The 21,237-nt window shown below is 36.5% G+C and overlaps 1 protein-coding gene across 1 annotated transcript; it reads right to left on the bottom strand.

The window, feature by feature from the left end:
- Positions 1–7,338: 7,338 nt before the first annotated feature.
- Positions 7,339–8,160, bottom strand: LOC131157976 (glycine-rich cell wall structural protein 2-like). The gene has a single exon (XM_058112462.1). The coding sequence runs from the start codon at positions 8,080–8,082 to the stop codon at positions 7,600–7,602; it is 483 nt and encodes a 160-aa protein (XP_057968445.1). The 5' UTR covers positions 8,083–8,160; the 3' UTR covers positions 7,339–7,599.
- Positions 8,161–21,237: the final 13,077 nt, after the last annotated feature.

Below are 21,237 nucleotides of genomic sequence, written 5' to 3'. Positions count from 1 at the left end.
ACAAATGTTTGCAATGTGATTCATCGCAACAATGAGGGATATCCAAAATTGCAATTTGAAACCATTTGTAGATCTCTCCGGCTATAATCTTAATGCAGACAATACAAAGGAAATGGATTGGGTCATAGATAAAGAAGTGGAGGTTAGTGAAGATGTGGGTTGTAGATAAGAGGATTGTAACGATGAGCTAAGAAGATTATTTAAAATAATTGAGAAGAATAAGAACTTCATGGATACGCAAGTTGTTTCCTCATGAATCCTAAAATTATTTCATGGAATGTTAGGGGATTGAATAATAATATGGTTAAAAGAAATAGAATTTAGCTCTTGGAAATGTGGAAACCAAATATCTTGTGTTTTCAGGAAACAAAAATGGAAAACATTGGAAACAATGAACTGAATTATATCCACAAAAATAGTTAGAAAGAGTGCACATTCTTGAACTCGAGTGGGTCTTCTGGTGGCATTTTAGTGGTACAGAATTCTTCTAACATTAAAAGCAAGGAAATCATCATAGGCAAGTTTTCCATCACAATTATCTTTTAGAATGCACTAACAGGTTGGGAATGGCTGCACACAGCGGTTTATGGTCCTCATGGTACATCGGAGAAATCTACTTTGTGGGCCAAATTATCAAGTCAGAAGAAAATTTTTCCGTTTTCTTGGTGTATCTATGGCAACTTCAACGAGATTAGATTACCCAACGAAAGAACATGTTGTAGTAAAATTTCCAAACCCATGAGCCATTTCTTTGATTTCTTATCTAAGTGGGAGTTGATTGATTTACAGCTTAATGGGGCTGAATTCACCTGGGCTAATAATCAGGACTTCCTTATTATGTCCAGGCTTGATAGATTCCTCATTTCTATGGACCAGATGATAAAATTTTCCCATCTTTGTCAAACGGCTTTGACTCGATGCATTTCTCATCACAACCTATCATACTAGATTGTGGGGGTATGAAATGGGAAGAAGCCCCTTTCAAATTTGACAACAGTTGGCCAATGATTGATCACTTACATATGAAAATGGAGGAGTGGTGGAAGTCTATGAATTATAACGGCTCAGCTTCATATGTTTTGGCAAAAAAGTTGAAGAACCTGAAGGGTCATCTGAAAAACTAGAGCAAAGAACACAAGACATCTGAGTCATAGCTCAAAATCTCAGGGCTATTAGAGGTGGATTATTGAAATATAAATGCATAGCATGGTCATTTCAGTGAAGAAGACAAAGCCAAGAGAGAGGAAGCACACAGAAAGCTCCTTCAATTACTGGATTGAGAGAAAGATTCATGGAAAATCAAGTCAAGAGAAATATGGTTGAAATCTAGAGATAAGAATACTAATTTTTTCCACAGTATGTCTTTATTACATAGGAGGAGGAATCTAATCACAAGGTTGGTTATCCAAAACAAGGTATGCACAAACCAAGAAGAAATAAATATTGAGATCACAAAATATTTTCACGATCTTCTTCAAGAGCCCTACGGATGGAGGCCTCAATTAAAGAAGGATGGGATTGCTTTTTTTGTTAAATCGCCAAAAGGAAGATCTTGGAAGTCCCTTCTTAGAATGCTAGATATGGAGAGCCATTGCATCATTGAATGGGGATAAATCACCTGGTCCAGACAGGTTCACCACCTCCTTCATTTAGAAATGTTGAGGATTTTTAAAGGAAGATTTCATTGAAGCCTTTAAGGAATTTCACACCGAAGGAAGATTTGAAAAAAGCCTTAACACCACGTTCATTGTCACCATTCCATAAAAGGGCAAAGTTGAAAACATCAAAGATTTCAAACCAATAAGACTTGTTGGTATTTTTTACAAAATCCTTGCAAAGGTTCTTTCGAATAGACTTAAAGAGGTTTTACCCTTACTTATTTCCAGGGAGCAAATGGCCTTATTTTAAGAAGACAGATTCTTGACGCAGTCTTGATAGCAAACGAGGGGATAAACTTTCTTTGTAAAAACAAGAGTAAAGGTTTTGTGTGCAAACTTGTTATGGAAAAAACCTTTGATCATGTAAATTGCAAATGCCTTACTAGTATCCTCAAGATCATGGGATTTGGAGAAAATTGAAGGAGCTAGATTGAGTGGTGCATCTCGACGGCTTCTTTCTCGATATTGGTTAACGGAAAGGAAACTAGTTTCTTCAAGAGCTCAAGGGGTCTAAGACAAGGAGATCCAATATCTCCTTTTCTCTTTGTTATTGAAATGGAAGTTGTTGACCTTATAGGTTATGCCCGGTTTTGATTATGACAAATACTCATTGTATCTAATGGGTGTTTGAGGTTTTGTGTAGGAACTAAGATTGTTAAGATCAAGATGGGCACAAAACTTAAAGCTTGAAGACCAATTCATGTTTTTCAGTTGTAATATATATATTTAGAAGGGAAATTGGTTTGTAATAGTAATTAGGATATTTGGTTTGTAATAAGCACACACAACACATGCATGATTTATTATGTAGGCTCAAACCAAATACAAACTAAAGGTGACCATAGAAAAGACCTTAGGATTTATCCTTCGGTCGACCGACACTGGACTTTTTCGGTGTCTTCATAATTGGATATAAATGACCCTAGGACACACACATTTGCACCTATGTTTGATAGGCACTTGATTAGGGTTTGTGTGATGCATAACAGGACCGAAATGCACACATTGTGCACTTTCGGTCGACCGGCCAAGGCAGTTCATTTTGCCTTGGTCGACCGAAACTGACCTGAGTCAACAGTTGACCAAGGTCCCGGTTGACCAAACCATTATAGTTCAAAACTCCTAGTCGACCGAAACCCCCTGGGGTCAAATGTTTGACCATCTGGTCGACCGAGACAAAAATGAACTCCAACTACCTGGTCGACTAAGGGTCTTCGGGAAAAATCCCAATGGTCTGGTCGATCAAACAGGTCAGTCCAAATTGCCCCGGTCGACCTAACCTTAGAGAAATGGGAAATCACCCACTTTTGGTCAACTGAGCCTTCAGTTCAAAAACCTCCTAATCAACCGAACCATATGAGATCTGGTTAACTAAAACTGTTCTAGTCGACTGGACCTCACGGGTTGCCTTGATTTTTACCGCAATTAAACATTTTTTAAACAGGGTTAAAATATTTGAAATGTCATTAAACTTTTCTAATAATGTCCAATACGTCCCTAACGGTTATATTTCTTCCCATGTCTATATATATGGGATCATTTGTGAAAATTAACAAGAGATTAGCCTCTTTGAGTAGGAGAAATTCTCTGAAATTTCCAAATCATATAATACTCATTCCTAAGCCCCAACCACTCATACTTACCTTCTCTTATTGCTCAAACTCTCTATAAGTTAATTGAGTGCTTGATTAGAAAGGTTTACTCTCCTTGTTCTGCTTGGTTGATACAATTTTATTGAGAGTTAAACCTAAGTATTCTTAGGGGACTTTGTTCATAAGTCTCTCATAAGAAGACTTTTATTTGATCTTTTGAGGTTGTATATTCACTGCAATATCTTGAGAAGATCGTATAGTATTTTGGTTGTAAAATCTTTTCATAATCACTTTCAAATATCTATTGAGCTTTATATTAAAAAATATAATTAAAGAGATATTTGTTTATGAGATAGTGATTTTGTTGCAACATTCATTCACTCATATATTATTTGCGAAATACAAAGATTACACATCTTTTGCAAACCAAGCATATACATTATTTGATATTTACATGCTTGAGACATCCTGCTAATTGATAAATTTGAAACATGACATTTTTGTGTGAACTTATTGGCTGAACTCTTGTGATACAAAGATTGTTTGATTGATACTCTCACGCACTTATTACACTAATAGTAAATATATATATCTGAGAGTTGAAATATTGTACCACACTGAGCTTACATATTAAATCATATTGTGGTGTATGTAATTGCGTGTATTTGAGTACATATTTGCTTTACACGAAAGCACAATCACTGTACTATTTGATTGTAATACATATCTGTTGTATTTCCAGGCACAGGCCTAAAGAGGGAGACTAGCCCTGGAATAGTCCCGGATTGGCGCTGGTTAGGAAAGTTAGGTGCCATCCTGTTAAGGCGTGTAAGTTGAGGTCAGCCCTGCTAATTGACCTAGTTAAGGTTGAGGTCAGCCCTGTGCTAATTGACCTGGTTGTAATTGGTGTCGCTCCATCCTTAAGCGAGCTATTAGTAGAATTCTCGGGCTTGCGAGCTAGAGGTGGGGACGTAGGCACAGTTAGCCGAACCCCGATAACATATCGTGTGTTTGTGTATATTGTCACACTTTATATTTACTGCACATGTATGTTGTTATGTGAATGACGCGCTTGATTTAAATTTCCACATATTATATTTATCGGCGTATTAGGAACTGGATAGAAAGACCCTAGGTTGTAATAATCAGCTGACATCTACTTCAACCTAGGAAAAAAGTTTAAAGTTCCAATTCACCCCCCCTCTTGGGAGTACACCAATTCTAACATAAGCTTTTTCTTAGATGATTAATAGAGGCTTGGCTATCGATATATTGAAGGGAGTTATTCTTCATAACCCATCTCATTCTACCACATTATCTCTCCTTCTTTTTGTAGATGATACATTGGTCTTCTTTGGAAACTCCTCTTCAGAAATCAAAAATTTATGGGCTATAGTTCTTTGTTTTAAGGTAGTTGCGGCCCTTAAAGTTTACTTGTCTAAGAGTTGCATCTTCCCAATTGGAGGAGTTGAAGGTGCAGAGCAAAAGGCTAGAATCCTTCAGTGCAAATTGGATTCCTTCCCAACATCATATTTGGGTCTCCCACTTGGAGTCAAATCAACCTCAACACACATTTGGGACCCAGTGGTGGAAAATATGGAGAGGAAGCCGGTCACCTAGAAATCAAAGTTCCTTTCTTTAGGAGGTAGACTAACCCTTTTAAACTCCTTGCTTTCTAACTTCCAACCCTTTTACTATATGTTTATGTTTCCCATTCCAAAAAAAGTGGTTTAGGCTATAGAAAGAATTCAAAGAAACATCTTGTGGAGGGGAACATATGAAAGCTTCAAATATCCCCACACCAAATGGAGCACAATTACTCAATAAAAAAAGCAAGGTGGACTGGGAATCAAACAATTAGAGAACATAAATAAAGCTCTCATAGGGAAATGGATATGGAGGTATAGCAGGGAAGACGATGCTATTTGGAAGGCGGTGATCAGCATCAAGCACAAATACGACATTGCAGATTGGTACCCAAAGAATATTGGCAAGAGGCACATGTTGGGGTCTTTGGAAAAAATTCAACAAACTTAAATCCACCATTTGGGAACATATGAAGATTAATGTTGGAGATGGGAGCAAAACAATTTTTTTTCTTGGATAATTGGGCTACAAAAGCCACCCTTTGGGAACTCTTTCCGAACCTTTCTAGGTGGCTTGTCAAAAGGATGCTAAGGTGGCCGATTTATTGAAATTGCATAATAACAATCCTTTTTGGGATCTAACATTCGAAAGAAACATGAGGGGTATGGAGATCAATAAAGTTTTTGAGTTATTCAAATTGCTTTACAATGCCAGCATGAATAAGGGAAAAAAAGATTTGTGTTCTTGGACCCTCATTGCTTCTCAAACATTCACAATATCTAGCCTCTACAATCAACTAGCAAGTAGGAACAATTGCAACATTTTTCGAATTCCATACATTCAGCTATGGAACTCTTTCATCCCTTCAAAGGTAAGTGTCTTCTGCTGGCTCGCTATCAATAATAGAATTATTACAATTGAAAAATTGCAAAAAAAATAAAATAGGTTGGAGGATGGCATCTATGTGTGTATTATGCAAAAAGGAAAGCGAAGGAGTTGACGACATTTTTATACATTGTTGTTTTAGCCAGCATATTTGGGCTTTTGTGTGTTAGAAAACTAGCAAGCATTTGATCATGTCAAACACCTTGAAATCAATATTTTTAGCATGGAATTTCTCAAATCTCAAAGTGTTTGTCAAAAGGTTGAAAGCAGTTATTCCGACAATCATCAGTTAGGAAATTTTGAAGGAAAGGAATGAAAGAATTTTCAAAGACAATTACTCCACAGCTGTGAAAGTATATGATAAATGTTTGTCAAATTTATATCTTTGGAGTAAGTCCACCTCCCTTTTGTCCCATCTGGATTGGGAAGAGTTTTCATGTATTTTTTATGATTTAGGAGGGTGATTTTCCCCACCTCTCAATCTCTTTGTTCTTCTTTGTTGTTCAGGAGGTTTTAAGCTTCTTGTTTGTCTTCCCTTTAAAAAAGTTATCGTTCTTAACAAAAAAAATAGTATTTGTATAATTTTCATACACATCTATAAAGGATGATAGGATAAGACCTCCTGCATTTTGGAAGTCACCAATTGAAAACTTGGACACATCTTGTGTAAATGCATACAATCGCCCAAGCAAAGTAAGTCAAATCTCATGCAAGATATAGGGCAGTCATTCACACAAGGTGAATCTTCTCATCCAGTTGCCCTAGTCAATGATATTTCCTAAGAATTCCAAGCATCAATATTGAAATTGTGAAGTACTTACATGAGACATTTATAAAATAAAACTTTCTACGCACTAAGTCTTCATGCTTAAACTTTCATTCTATGTTTAACTTAAACTTTTTCTTCAATATGCTTTAACTTCATCATTACTCATGGCTTTAAGCACAAGCTTCATTCATTCTCTTCAAACGCTTGAACTTGATCTCATAAGTATCTTTCGAAGCCTTGAAATTTACTTAAACAACCATGTTAAGTACCCTTAATTTGTTATCATCAAGACGAGATTAAACCTTGTTAGACCAACAATAGGGCTTATTGGATATTCCTAAATCAAACTTTATTTTTTATTTTTTATTTAGATTTTTATTTATTTATTTATTTATTTATTTTATTTATTTTAAAGGAGTTAATTAAAATCATTAGATTCAATTTACGGATAATTCATGATTAATTAGCTATCATTACAAGTGTGTAGGGAATGTTGGTACTTTTTCTTCACATAACTGAACTTCTAATCTCAACTCTAATAAAAACAGATTTGGGCTATTGGTTTATTGGCTTAAGATTGGTCTAGATATCAATCAATGAGTAGTAATTAGGTAAACTAACCGTACCTAAGCAAATAATAGGCCAATAGCAACTTCATCCAACTTATAATATTATTATTTCTCATTATTTTGAACACTTCTCTAAAATATTGTGAGATATATATATGAGAGAGAGAGAGAGAGAGAGAGAGAGAGAGAGAGAGAGATGAACCCAGATTGGCGCTACCACGTGAATTTTAAACTAACGCAGTCATCTGAGCTCTTTTATGGCAGATTTGGTCAATATGTAAAGCAACAAATCTAAACTTGAATAAACGTTGAACCACACGAGTGGAAACAAAAACACATCATGAAATACCAACTCAACTAGGCTGCAGGCACCAAGGAAATAAACTTTCTTACATTGATGATATTTGTAAAATCTAGGCATGCAAATGGATCGGAAATTAAACTACATAGAACAGAAAACATAACACCAGTTCTTTATTCGACATCACACATGACAAATAACCCCCTCTTAGATCATCCCCCACCAATAATCAATGCTTCTAGTTGCCACCTCCACGGCCATAACCCGAGCCATAGCCTTCGCCGTACCCAGAGCCATTCCCGGAACCGCTTCCCCTCCCGGATCCCTCGCCATGCCCCTCACCGTATCCCGAGCCCGACCCTTGCCCACGGCCTTGGCCAGACCCGTACCCTTGCCCACCTCCTAGATTGCTTCCAGACCCTGATCCAGCTCGAGACCCTGCGTAGGATCCTGCTTCCGAACCCGAACCAGATCCAGAACCCGAACCGGACGCAGAAGCCGAACCAGACCCCGAACTAGACCCGGATCCGGATCCAGATCCAGACCCGGAACCTGAGCCACTGCCACCCAAGCCCAAGCCCAAGCCCAGCCCCGCTCCAGCCCCAATGCCCACGCCACCAAGGTCCAGACCCAAGTCCTTCCTAGCCACCCGACTCTCCGACACCATTGCAGACGAAACAAGCACCAAAACAAGAAGAGCAACAGAGCTCAAACCACCCATTCTTGCTTCCTTTGATTTACAGAGCAAAGTAATGCAGCTGCGTAAATCTGAACTCGTGGACGTGAGAACTGCGGTTTGTGTGAGAGAAAAAGGAAGACTAGTGAGGTATTTATATGGTTTGGATAAAGTGGGATCGGCATGCAGAGCCAAAAACGTGTCTGCAAACTGTAGAGACAATAGGAAGTGGAAGCAGTGATGATGGAGTTCATGTGTATAGATAATTTATTCAAAAATTTAGGCTGGACAGAGGCTAGCTAGCTTGTGGCGGAGAAGGCCTATGGAGATGGAAAGGAATATGGGGATGAGGACACGTATATAAACGTCGAACGCCGACCTGCCCACCTGATCCCCACTCACCACGTCTAGTAGTGGAGGTTGAGTGGATGCATTATATTCTATGATTTATTAGTGTGCAGCTTTTCAATGGTGCGCATGTTCCTTTTATTACATTTGCAGTGAGCAGAGAGGATTCTGGAGCTAGCTAGTTATGTGCACTGTGCGGTACAATGGGTTGGAGCCACCTCCAAAATAAATTGCTCATATGTTTCTTTGTTGATTGCATTTGATCGCCACGAGTGGGCGTTCCAACTAGAAAGTCATTGCCAACCCAATCATTGAAGGATTTCTAGTGCTTCGGGACTTTTCACTCCAGCCTATGGGAATATAATTGCCATCCCTAACCTATTAATGATAGGAGCAATATGTATTGATGCTATATTTAGCGTCAGCTCGTGGGAGAACTAGAACTCGACATTATCTCTTCTGAAAAATATTTCTTTTTTCTTTACTACTTCTTTCTTCCTTTCTAGAATTGAAAATTATCTACTTCTATTTGTTAACAAATCAGACAACTGGGCAATCTATTACCTTATACCTTTTTTAACAAATTAGACATTTGGAATGACTGCTACTGCTTGCCATTAGATCTGCAAAAGTTCAAATATCTGGTTAGAATATCAGTAATAACATTATTCTTTCTCTTAATATGTTCTATATTAAAAGAATAATATTGAAATTCATTTCTCCATCTAACCAATCTTACTTGAATACATCGTTTTAACTTAATTCCCATGAAGTGCTTTACATAGGAACTATATGTTCTAACAATAAATAGTTTACCCAAGAAAAGTTGATTGATCATAATTCTTTTAAAGACTACCAATAATTCTTTTTCATGAACTGGGTAGTTCAGTTATGTTCCATTAAAACACTCACACCAATATCTATTGAGGTGTTCTATTTTATCAATCTTTTTTATTTTTAAAACACATCCTCATGCTATATCTGAAGCATCAGTTTCTAGAATTATATCCAATTTTATATCGTCTGAGTATTCTAACTTTGGCAAATTCTTGACTTCTTCTTTTAAGGATTTTGCTACTTCAGTATCGTTTGAAGTCCAATTCTAAGAATTCTTTACTGAAACGTTTTTCTGAATTGGTGCTGCCTTTTCCTGCCAAATTTTTTTTATGAATTTTCTAATGTAATTAAATACTCCTAGAAAACACTAATACTGACTTCTATCTTTGAATTCATTAGGAAATTCGCATAGCCTTTTGTGATATGTGGTTGAAGCTCTTCTTCACTACCTCACATTTTTAAACCTAAAATTCAATCTGAACTTACATCCAAATGGTTTTTTTTTTTTAAAAGAACCATTCCTTCATTTCTAAACACTTGTGCCACCTCCCTTAAATGTTCTAAGTGGTCCCTAGTATTTTTACTAAATACTATAACATCATCAATATAAACTGCAACAAATCTAGTCATTCCTTCAAACGCTTTATTCATCCTTCTCTGGAATATTCATGGGGCATTCTTCAATCCAAATGGCATAACTAGCCATTCGAATCGGCATAGTGAAGGTTGTAAAAGTTACTGCTCCTTCTTTGACCTTTATCTGCCTATATCCTGACTTGAGATCGAATTTAGAATAAACTAAGGGTTTCTCCCTTCTTATTCTATTTCTAAGAGACTCTTGATTAGGTAAATTATACTCATCATCTCTTGTTTCTCTATTCAAATCTCTATAGTCAATAACCATCCTGTCTTTTCCACGTTTCTTCTCAGCACGATTTGTTACCATGAATGCAACACTCCTGTGCTCACTCGTACTGTTTCTAATTAGTCCCAAATTTAATAATTCTGGAATTTGTTTATCAAATTCCCTTATTATTTTATTTGGATAACTAATCTCTTTACTCCTGATAATTGTATCAGGATGTTTAAACACAATATCAGCTTTTGGCATGGCCTTCCACCATAATGCCTGCTGATTCTCCAACCAATTTTCTGAAAGCATCTTCTTGATTTCTTCAAGTTTACTTTCTTCTTCTTCTGACTAATTTACCTTTAGGATACTTCCTAAAACCAGTTCTTTCCAGTTATCAAGTTTCTCTTGATAATTAGATTTTTCTTCCGATTTTCCTTCCTTGACTATCATATAATTCTTTATAATAGTATTTGAGGATTTAGGAATGAAATGGTTGTCTAGGATTATTCCATTTGAAAATATCGTAAATGACTGATATTTTCTAACGAATCTACTTCCCAAAATAAAATTATCTGGTAATTCTAGAATCAAGCAACGAACTCGTTCCTCACAATCTTTGTCATTCATCCTAATTTTCACATTTTTGGCAACCTCTCCTATCTGGAGTGATGAATTGTTACCAAGTATAACACAAAGATTTTCTGATTCCCAAGTCACTTTTGGAAATCTAATCTCGTACAAGACCACGTACATCCAATATCGATAAGGGCTGTACATTCTACCTTACTAATAGAAATGTTTACTAATGTTGCTCATTCTTCGATTTGGGCACTTAAAATGGATGTTCCCATATATGCTATATGAGATTGGTCTTCATCTTTATCTACGTAAATAGGGATTCTTATGCTTCGCTGACCAATTATCCTTTTATTGCTTGAAGTTCTTCTTTATTAGATGCGTTATAGTCTTCAAATTTAATTTCGAATACAATCTTTCCTCTCTAGATACACTCCTGAGGAGTTATAATGTCACTTGATTTGATTAATTCTGTTATAACTGGTAACTAGTGGACTCTGCTTGGAATGACTCGTTTTATTTATTAAAATATTTTTCAATCTTTATTCTGTCTTGGGGTTACCCAAATCTATGCCAACTGGTGCTCCGGATTACAACCCTGGTTTGTTATCCCTCGACCAGAGTCAGTTGATTTGTTTTGAAGAGTTGAGTGTGTAACGCTCTATTCCACTATCCTACATCTGCATTATATCGGGATACACTGCGTTTTTTTTTTTTTTTTTTTCTCTTTTTTTTTTTTCTTCCCTTCTCCACTTGGATCTGCAATAGGGGGCGGGCCATTTTTTTTTTTTATCAGACTAATGATTGGCCCCACAAACCAGCCGTGTCTTTACAGTGTGTTTGTCCTCATTTAGTAACTTTTTTTTTTCAATTTTCTGAGAAAATTTCCCGTGAGGTCACCCATCTCAAGATTGATCTAAGTCAAGCACGACTAACTTGTGAAGTTCTTATGGGAAAGCTCCCAAAAAAAAAAGAGGTGCACAGTGTTGATTATGGGTAGTATATAATCTGTTTTCACTTTAAGCCTTTCATTCTATGCTGTTTTTTGCATTGTTATCACTATCCCCCACTTATAGAACATGCAAACATTCCCGTTACGAATTAATATATCATTTCCACTAGCCCAGGTTTATTTGATGTGAATCTCATTCATTCAACTTCCGGTGGGTGTTGGCCTGATACCATTTTTAACGACCCAACTGGGTTGCCAAGGCGGCATGCCTCGCTCCTCCCTCCACTTGGCTAGACAATAGGGGGGGGCAGGGCCTTATCGACTAATGACTGGCCTCACAAACCAACACGGGTCCTTTTCAGTGTGTTTTATCCTCACTCACACACTTCCTGAGAAAATTCCAGAGGTTACCCATTCCAAGATTGCTCCAAGTCAAGCCCGCTTAATGTGGAGGTCTATGGGAAAGCTCCCAAAGAAAGGGCACTGTTGATATGGGTAGTAACATCTAGTGTTTTAAGCCTTTCATCCATGGGGTATCACAGAGTGAATCTACTAACTCCCCTTCTAAGGGTTGGTTTCCCCGTATTATAGAACTTTAAATATAATCTGGCAATAAGTCTGATGCACCTCATATTTGGGCTAAATTTTAACATATTCTGCCATTCTCGCGTATTACCTCTAATCAATAGAGTTTTCTCCACACTCTTGTATTGAAGATCTATATGTAAATCTAGTATAACTTTTATCCAAGCTGCTCCTAAATGTAAGTTAGCACTTACTCCTCCTAGTAAGGACCTACCAAAATTACTGATACTTCCATCCATAACTGCAATAAGGATAGGAAGATCTTGCCCTTTCTTTACCAATGGATCTATCCCTACCTAGATAATTCCATAGTGGACATATCTTTCCGTTTTATCCATTGCTCTCTAGACTTCTTGTGCGGTGAGTAATGGAACTATATATGTTCCTGCATCCGTACTAGATACTTCTGTCGTTACCCTTCTTGGATTTTTTTTTACCTTTAATAGTCTATTTTGTAAGGTAATCCATGAGTCTGGTATGTTCGGCCTCCTATTTACTAGCTCGAGGCATCCTCCATTCCTGCCAATCCCTACTTTCTAAAGGAATTTCAGTTTCTGCAGTTTTCACTAGATCTCCTTCTTCTCCTGCTAGAAAGACTAGTTTTGGTGCTTTATTTATTGCTCTCATCATAGCTGGTCTTAGTTGACTTAGCCTAAGATTGTAGGGAGATTCATCTTCTGCTAGAGAGACTAGTTCTAGTGCTTTATCCTTTGAAGTATCTCCCAATATTTGTGACATGTGTTACTTTGAAGAGTTTCTTTGTGAATTTCAATATTGGTATTATAAGCTTGGACCACAAAATCAAGCATACGCAAAAGAAGTCTTTATCAATAAATTACCCGACAATTGGCCACAAGTGGTAAAACAAGCTGTTAAGCAGAGACTAGAGAGAGATACAGAAGTATTAGATACTCTTGGAGTCAGAGCTGAAATAGTAAGACAAATGATAAGACTTTACTGTATGTAGCGGCATATGTTTCAGGATGTAAGAAACATGCGTTACATGAATCCAGATTGTTGTCCCAAGACAAGTGGGGTAGCAAGGAGAGAGTGGCTGTTTGTGTTGTAAATAGAGACAAATAGTGTGAGCTTTGCGTGAGCCAAGAGGGGGGTGGGGTGATGAATTGGTTATTTTAACATCTACGAAAACCGAGGGGAAGAAGGTGCCTGCCCCTTTTTTTGTTCTGCTTTTACACTTTTTCTTCCCTCTTGTGTTTTCTTTTTCTCTTTTTTTTCTTTTTTTTTTTTTTTTTTTTGTTTTTTTTGTTCTTTTTTTTCTTTTCTCTTCTTTGTTTTTTTTGCTCTTTTTTTTTGTTTTTTGTTTCTCTTTGTTTACCTCCCCTTTTTTGTCCCTAACATCAGTATGTCACAATGCTTATGGTCAATCTAGTGCAAAGTAATATCAAAATTAAATAAAGCAGTTTAAATCAATTACACAAGCATAGAAAGCAATAAAGATAAGGATGACACACAGATATGTTATCGAGGTTTGGCCAACTGCCTACGTCCCCTCCTTGGCTAACTAGCACAAGGATTATCGCAATAACTTGCTCACTTAAACGGGTGAAGCAGCACCTATACAAATCAGGTCAAATTATCACAGGGCTGACCTCAACCTTAACTAGGTCAATTAGTACAGGGCTAACCTCAACCTTTACCAGGTCAATTAGCACAAGGCTGACCTCAACCTTAACTAGATCAATTAGTACATGGCTGACCTCAACCTTTACACCAATCCTTATCGGGCTAGATTACCACCCCCTCAAACCACGCCTAGAATCTCTTAGATATACAAACAAAAGGTACAGTATAAGGGTGCTTTTACGTAAAGCAGATTTGTACCACAAATGCGCATAATCACAAACACCACAAATGATTTAATAATGTAAGCTCAGTGTGATCTAAGTAGTTCAACTCTCAAATAATTTCATCCGTGTTTATAGTACGGTGGAGGAGTGTTCAACAAGCAATCTTTGTATTCTAGATTTCTCAATAAGGCAGCCAATAAAGATATCATGAAATATTCAAATATCCCAAATAGCAGAATATGTCAATCACGTGAATAGTGTATATCCTTGGTTTGCAAGATATATGTAATCTTTGTATTTCAACAAATGATGTAGACTTGAATGGATATTTCCACAAAGATTAATATATAACACACAAATATCTTTTCACAAATATATTGATATGAATAGTACGAGATATTTGAGTACGTTTGAAAATATTTTTGCAAGCCAAAACAAATCAAACTTCGAGACTTGCAATGCGGAATGCAAACTACTTAGAGTTCAGAAACGTCTTCTAGGATAGGTTGAGTAAACGCCCCCCCTAAGAATACTTAAAGTAATGCTCCGAGGAAAATTGATTCAAACAATCAAGAATGAGAGAGCAAACCCAAGCCCAGAAACTCAAATACACTTACAACTGATACTGAGATGAAGTAGGTAAGTTTGAGTCGATTTGGGATTAGTATGAGCAATGAAGTATTAGCGAGAGAGAGAAATGTGATTTTGGTTTTGCTAATTGATTCTGATTTTTCAAATAAGGAGTTAGATAGACATATGAAATTTGACGTTGGGGCCTATCAGGATTTGTTAGAAACATTTAATGATGTTTAAGACATTTTTAAACCCTTTAAAAAAGATTAACGGTGGTAAAAAAATCAGGGCAAAACCCGGAGAGGTCTGGTCGACCAGAAATGTGTTTTTCTCTTTTTTGTCGACCAAGTATAATATGGTTCATCAATTCTAGGAGAGTGTTGAATAAGTGCCTCCTGTGGTCGACCAGAGGAGAGGGCGATTTCTCAATTTATAGGTCGGTCGACCAGGCCATTCTGAACTGGCTGGTTCGATCGACCAGACCACTGGGATTTCTCCCGAGGACCCTCTGGTCGACCAGGTTGTTAGAGAACAAAAGTGCTCGGTCGACCAGATGGTCAAAATGTTAACCATGGAGGGTTTTTCGACCAGGTCTCTTTGAACAACCTGGTTCGGTCGACCAGGTGGTCAAACTTTTGACCCAGGGAGGTTTCGGTCGACCAGGCCAAAATGAACTGACTGTGTTGGTCGACTGAAAGTGCACCATGTGTGCATTTCAGTCCAATATCGAAATGTACAAACCCTAAAGAAGTGCCTATCAAACATATGTGTAAATGTGAAGTCCTAGGGTCACTTGAGGTCCAATTTGAAGACACCGAAGAAGTCCAGTGTCAGTCGACCAAAGGGAAAACCCTAAGGTCATTCTAAGGTCATTTTAAGTTCGCATTTGGTTTGAGCTTACAAAATAAACCATGCATGTGATGTGTGTGCTTATTACAAACCGAATACCCTAATTACTATTACAGATAAATTTCACTACAAAAATATTACAATCAAGAGTATGAATTTGTCTTCAAGCTTTGAGCTTTCACGTGCCATTAATGATCTGCTAATATGGACCTACACATGAACTAGATATGTATTAAATACAAGAGTATTTGTCATTATCAAAACCAGGGCGTGACCTATAAGGTCAACAACTAGGTTCTTAGAATGAGTAGAAACTAGTTGTGCAGGAGGAATATGCCATAAGAAGAAAACATTCAAAGTCAAAGGAAAGACTTGGAAGAAATACGGAAAAAGAAAGAGCTCTAGAAAAGGGCAGAAAAACCTAGAGAAAAGATATCTTAGACCTAGTAGGGTTAGAGAAGATGTCAAGGAATCATTCAAGAAGAAATATAAACGATATCCTAAATGTTCGCAAGGAAAAACTTTAGAGAATTGTGACTGTTGTTGGTTTTGTGGCAAAAAGGGACATACAGCTAATAATTGTCCAAAAGTCGAGAAAAGGAAGGGTAACCTCAAGAGTATCTTGATGGAGAACTCTTCAGAACTTCTTTATGAACCAATTTGGGTAGAGGAAATAGACTCATATGATGAGAGCATTTATTCAATTTCTTGCGAATCCCTATCTGGACTCAATTCTGAGACTAAAGTGACAAAGGGGAAAGGAAAATTAATTAATAAAAGTTTATTACTTCTTCCTGATCCTTCTCTCAAACCCTACATGAAGTTGTGTCAGGTAGTCTTTCGTATCCCACTATGATGTTTGGTGTCTAAATGGAACCTCTACGAACGCTCCTTCCAATGAGCTTCCTTGGGCTTCCTTAGAGTTTCAACCTTCACACAATAGTGTTTAGAATAGAAAGAAAGACCCAAAATGAGAGAGATCGCTTGAACTAAATAGACTTGTGTTAATGTTTCTTAATTTTCCCTCTCTAAACACAAGGGTCGGAGCTCCTTTATATAGGTAAGCGACTACTAATGGATAAGCACAACTTGCTTTCTTAAAAGCATATGTCTGATGTAAAGAAAAAGCTAAAAGGATAAAGGAAAGGACAACACATGCTTTGCTGACTCACTTACCTTAAAAAAGAAAAGAAAGAGGGGACAGCACATGCTTGCTGACTCACCTTCAAATAAAACAAACTACCGACAACTTTAATAAAGTAACTTTTGACTAAACAACAAAAGTTATGACCCGAAAAATCGTCCTTTCGGCAAGGCCTGGGATATGACATGATTCTAGACAAATGTATGGATATGACCTTTCTAAGTAGTCTGCTCAGTCTGGCCTAGGATATGATGACACCTGGACTATCATCTGAACCGTTCATCTGTCAAAGATCTCGTCCTAACAAAAAAAGCACATAACTTTCAACTCCAGAAAGGGAGAATGAAGTAGTAAAGAAAAAAGAAGTGTTTCCCAGAAGAGAGAATGACCAGTTCCAATTTTGGAACAGAACCAATGAAGAAGGGTAGCTCGTTTAGAAAGGATGATAAGCCTAGTGACAAAAGTCATATTTAGTGTTTCTTCAGCAATCAGTAAGGACATTACAGCACCTGGTGTGTCCAGAACCCTAGAACCAAGAAGGTAAAAGGAGAAGGCAGATAGAGAAATGACTTAGCTGCAATCAACAGAAATGTTTCAGAATCTAGAAAGGATAGAGAAACAATCGAAGTTGATTTTGTTATCGAAGATTTTCTAGGAAGAACTCCATAAATCACAAAGGAAAAGAGAAATTTGCTAGAAGGGATAATCAATAACCTACCAAGTATAGAAAATACATTTTTTCAGTTAATCTTAGAGAAGTGGTAGAGATATTGGAAGAATTTGAAACCATTATTTCAGAAAGATTCAGGATTGTTAACAGGGAGAGTGCATCCTAACTCATTCAGCAACATATTAAACTCAAAGTTGATATTTAGCTGAAGAAATACGACTTTACTACCAGACCAATAGTAAATGTTTTAGAGTATCCAGAGTTTAAGCAGTTTTGGATGAGAAGTGGTTTGTGTATGCCAAAATTACACATACCCAGGAATATAAACCCTGAACTTCTAATTGCAGTACAAAAGGCCTTAAGAACAGGAGAAGTCTTGTTTTCTGGTTTCAGCAAGACAAGACAAGCTTTTGATTTCCTGCCAGCAATGGTAAAACATGTGCTAAACTTCACTAATCTAGGACAGTTATGGTGGAGTAGCTACATTGAGCCAATTGAGTTGAAATTAGAAAAAGTTTTGTTTTGAAACCTTTTTCCAGAAGATTGGAAAGACAAAGCAGTCTCATATTTTCATGAAGAAGAACTAGACTGGGAAGATTTTTAGAAACAAAGAAAATTCTATGATTTGGTTCAGAATTTGTGGTGAATTTATCTTCTCGACGCTAGAATAGCTTTAGATTGTATATTTTTCTCAGATCATGAAATTTTGATTGCTATTGAAGAAAAATATCTCTAGAAGTTCAAAGAAGCAAATTTAGTGGAATTTGCGATTAGAGCAAAGAAGATGATTAATCAAATTAAAAATTGGGAGCATCATCTTTCTTCAACCCAAGCTATGAAGAGTGATTTTCAGATCGTACTTGTAGAGTTAGTGAAAGAAGCACAATGAAGAAATCATTAGTGCTTTGAAAGATCTCTAAAGGAGGACGAGATCTTTGACAGATGAACGATTCAGATGATAGTCCAAGTGTCATCATATCACAGGCTAGACTGAGCGGACTACTCAGAAGGGTCATATCTAGACATTTGTCCAGAATCATGTCATATCCCAGGCCTCACCAAAAGGATGATTCATTGGGTCATATCAAGAGATGTTATATATAGAAAGACACGTTTTATGAAATCAATTTTAATATTTATTAATAGCTTCAATTATTTCATTTTAATAAAAATCTTTATGAGTAATATATGTTGAATTTTAGTTATTTAATGATTACGCATGTGTGTCTTTTATTCTATATAGTAGGAGATCTAATATGTAAAGTACGACTTATACACAGAAGATTAGATCATCGATTTTTATAAAATATAAGTTTATTATTCACAGTCTTAAATGAAATTGGAAACACCATTGGTAGGACTGTAGTACAAGGTTTTAATAGATCTATCTTGACTATTGGGAATGGTATAGTTCTAACTCTTTGTGCTAGTACACTTTGTGTGTATTGAACATGACCATCTTGGGGTAATTTTTTTTATACTGACTATATAAAATAATTAATACCTGATAGTTATTATGAGTGTTTATGCTCTTAATCCTAATATGATTATTGGACACGTGCATATAGTGTTTATTACTTTGATTCATAGAAGAGTGAGATTCTTTATGGGTCAAAATACTCAGTGAGTTGGGTGATGACATTATGTGTATGGTGAACATTAATTATTGATGGAATCCACGTCCCGGTATTGGTATTGATGATACCCCCTTGAGGAAGCTTATAAGTTTTGATTGTGTCAAACCTTGCAGGTGGATTTTGAATCTAGTACATCAAATAAGTTAAGTGGAAGGTCTCAAGAAATTAATATGTCAATTAATTAAATTTTTAGTAATTTAATTTAATAGACGGGTATATGTAATCTTTACGTGGGGAGATAAATAAGCATTTAATAATAGAAGCTCAAAATTTAATTTCGAATATGACAGGGAGTGTGATTATAATTATTTAGTGGTATGAATTATAATTAATGTAATTAAGGATGAATTCGGGTTGGATTAGGAACTCTTAATTACGTGGGAAGCCCTAGTCATATTTTTGCCCAGAGGTCCCTACTATAACCTATATACACACGCTCCATTCAACAAATAGGGGGATGAGCAAACTCTCACAGAGGCAAGCGTTTTCGTGAGAGAAGAAAATCCTAGCAGCCGCTTATGAGCCCACTCTCTCAAGGGCAAGGCGTGTTCAAGGAATACAGTAGAAGATTCATGGTCATCTTCAAGAGCTCGTTTTCATACTTACAGATTCAAGATCAAGCCAGACAGATCTCACAGGTATAAACCTAAGCACATAATTAGGGATTGCTGATCTGATAAATTTTTTTTGTTATTCGTATGTATTACAACAAGATCTTAGGGCTATTCCGCAAGTCTTTTCAATTGGTATCAGAGCCTCGGTTGATACTGTATATGGATAATAATACCGTGTTTTTCAAAAATCAAATCGATGCATGCTTGGAATAGAACGTGTGTATGCACTAACCTCTGTTTTGTAGCGTTCTGTCTGGAAATTATGATCACATGTATATATGTTTTGTGATTTCGATTGTTTATTACAAGATTCGTAGCATGTGAGCTCCGATTATGGAGGCATAGGATTTTGTAATATGATGTAGCTTCATCACGTGCTTTGTGATTGAGATTGTTTATTACAAGATTCGTAGCATGTGAACTCCAGTTATGGAGGCGTAGCATTTTGTAATCTAATGCAGCTTCATCGGAGAAGGAGGCACAATTGCGACGTGTGTATAGCAGTGGCGAAAAATAGGAAAAACCCTAGAACGATGATAAAGTTTTTCGTTCCTTTTATGAATTTGAATTTAAATTTGAATTTGAATTTAAATTTGTTTTTGAATTTGAATTTGAATTTAACCCGTGACCTGATCGGGGAGGTTGAACCCTGCCAGGGGTGCTGCCCTGGGGCCCCGCCGAGCCCCGACACTGCGTAATGGCAAATAGGGATTCACGGTGTTATGATGCAAACTGCTTGACCATAATAGCTGGATATTTATTATATCATATTTCTTGTTTATATATACTTGCTTGGCATGTTTGTATTATGTCATTAGCATGTAAAATTTAAAATTTCAATGTTGGTTTATGCATGTGCAACTAGAGAATAAAATTAATTCTCAAGTTATAATACAATTTTTTTATAAAAAAATATTAAGTTAATTTGAAATTTTATTTGTTGCGTATAATTTAGTTACCAATATTGGAATATTAAATTAATTTGAATATTAAACACATGTTTGTATCCCTCATGAATTAAATAAATAAGTGGGTGAGGGAATTTATTACATATAAATCACATGGTCTCCATCACTAGTTTATAGGTGAAGTAATTAATTTTATGTGATGATATTAGTATCTTCCTCCCCATCGGATGGAATTAATTATAGACTCACCAAGTATAAACTCTAATAATTGTTAGTATTGGGTCACCTCTCCATCTGGGGACTCACTACGGGACAATTGGTCTAGTATTATGTGATGGCATACACTTAGCTATGAATAATAGTATCCTCACCATTTGAGTCATTGTTATAGTTTATAGTACCAAAGCTAAGTCATCAATTTAATTTTACTTGGCAAAGTTACTTGCCTAGATAGTAAAATTAATAGGTCCTCACCTGTCTACACAAATGTTGAATAGTAGACAACCTCCCATCGAGGTATAATACTCATAGTGTGCTAGGTTGCTGAAAGATTCTTTAAAAGAAAATATTGGTAGAGAGAATCATATTCTTTTAATTGAATTAAAAGTTTATTATTGCTCATCATATTTTGTTATATTATGTGATTCTCAGGATTAGAATGGCTTTCAATCCTTTGGCTGTTATTCTGAAAGAAAACACACTAGTTGGATCTAATTATATTGACTGGAAAAGGAACTTGGATATTGTACTGACTGCAGAGGAGTACAAGTATGTGCTCATAAAGGTATTTCCACAGAAACCCGGTGACGGGGCAACCGATGAGAAAACCTAAGCTTACCGAAAGTG

The sequence above is a fragment of the Malania oleifera genome, chromosome 6 (genome assembly GCF_029873635.1).
Source record: "Malania oleifera isolate guangnan ecotype guangnan chromosome 6, ASM2987363v1, whole genome shotgun sequence".
NCBI classification, from domain to species: domain Eukaryota; kingdom Viridiplantae; phylum Streptophyta; class Magnoliopsida; order Santalales; family Ximeniaceae; genus Malania; species Malania oleifera.
The sequence above is the reverse complement of the archived record's forward strand: the minus strand, read 5'-3'. Positions and strand labels throughout refer to the sequence as shown.

Excerpts from the sequence above, each read along its gene's own strand:
- LOC131157976 (XM_058112462.1), bottom strand. The coding sequence starts at position 8,082 with ATGGGTGGTTTGAGCTCTGTTGCTCTTCTTGTTTTGGTGCTTGTTTCG.